Source organism: Octopus bimaculoides, chromosome 11 (genome assembly GCF_001194135.2).
Source record: "Octopus bimaculoides isolate UCB-OBI-ISO-001 chromosome 11, ASM119413v2, whole genome shotgun sequence".
Lineage (NCBI taxonomy): Eukaryota > Metazoa > Mollusca > Cephalopoda > Octopoda > Octopodidae > Octopus > Octopus bimaculoides.
The window spans coordinates 18,013,292-18,014,856 of record NC_068991.1 but is presented as its reverse complement, the minus strand read 5'-3'; the positions used below and the strand labels follow the sequence as shown (position 1 = coordinate 18,014,856).

The following is a 1,565-nucleotide window of genomic DNA, read 5'->3' as shown; positions in this document are numbered from 1 at the left end:
AATTGCTTTATCTACCCTGGTACTATCAACTCGGATAGCTGGTCCCTCTATTGGGTCGACATACGGCAGGCTCTCTTTCTCCCATTCATTCTCTTTATTAAGCAATCTATCGTAGTGGCATCTCCAGACCTCTTTTTTTGCATCCTCATTTAGTGCAAGCGTACCATCATCCATGCGAACACATTTCTCTCCTACAACATCACTATTCTCTCTCCTACACTGTCTTGCAACACGAAATACCTCGAGTCTTTGGTCCTCACGGCACTGGTTTGAACACAATTTCAATCCACCAAATTCACTTGAAGCACTGGTTGACCTGGTACTATATAATACAAAACACTTGCCCAAGGTTCAGTGCAATGGGACTGAACCTGAAACCATGTGGTTACCAAACAAGCTTCTTAACCACAAAGCCATGCTTACACCTATTAGTAGTTAAAACAGAAGGTTTAAATGGATAACACCCAAAATTGAATCATAAGTCCTATGAAAATGAGGTTAGTAAACAAAATGAACTTACCCTGCCTTCTAAAAAGACTGTGATAGCATTGTAATAGCCTGAACATAGAACCAGATCTGAAGAACAATCTGGAAGATGAAGTGGTTGTAAGTCGAGTATTGGCTGAGATACTCTGGCATATTCATCGACAGATATCTGAAATATTATGCACCAAAGTTGAAGTTGTAATACATACAATGAAAGATGTGAGGTTACAGTAACCAGATCAAGTAGATCAAAATATGTATACTACTGAGAAAATACATATTTTGAAACTAATTTTCAAAGATACTTTTTTTTTACGTTATTTACATTATTTACATTTGACGGATATTCGTCCTCATCTTGTTTGTTGTCAACACAACGGTTGTAATGGATCCTCTCACGGACGAGGGCATGTCCTGCCCTTTCCGCTACTCTTCTAGCTTTATATGAATCCACTGGTGTCATTATATTCAAGCCAGGTGGTATTAGCTTTGAGTCTCTACATCTACACAGGAAAGTTAGATGGTTTGAAAGACGAGCTAGTTTTTGATGGAGTTTCTCTATATGTCTCCAATGAAGTCTAATGTAAATAATTCCTGATCTCTTAAATATAGAACTGGACTTTTTTTTTGTCTGTCATAACCTTTAAGCATTGAAACCAGCCATATACAACCAAAATATTCTACCGGTTTTATGTTCAAACTAGCCAGATTTGGCCTCTCTCATTTCCCTATAATGTCATTCTAAAAATAAACAGTCACATCCTTAAAACCTTGAAGCTACAAGATAATGCATGATTAATTCAAAATAATGTGAATAAATAAGCATTACATTTGGCAAAATCTGAATTTTGAGGGGTTAATCATCTAAGTATTGAAAAGTCACAGCTCTTACATTATAGGAATGTCTTTTCTAGTCATGCTTTACTTCAAATAGAGAAAGGGTTAACACAAGAGATGCAGAAAGAGTGCACATACTAGGCTTGGTGACAGGCAACAAGTGAAGGAATGCTACACACAGTGAGAGAAAAAGAATCAAAGACAGAGGAGGAGAGGAAGTAAATGATAGTAGTTATGGAAGG

At 37.1% G+C, this 1,565-nt stretch overlaps 1 protein-coding gene across 1 annotated transcript in view; it reads right to left on the bottom strand.

Moving 5' to 3' along the window:
- The window catches only part of LOC106867466 (uncharacterized), a 19,011-nt gene that overhangs the window by 7,076 nt on the left and 10,370 nt on the right, over nucleotides 1-1,565 (bottom strand). The window contains exon 7 of the mRNA XM_014912347.1: nucleotides 521-655. Coding sequence (XP_014767833.1) covers nucleotides 521-655 — 135 coding nt within the window. The remainder of the gene's footprint in view (nucleotides 1-520; nucleotides 656-1,565) is intronic.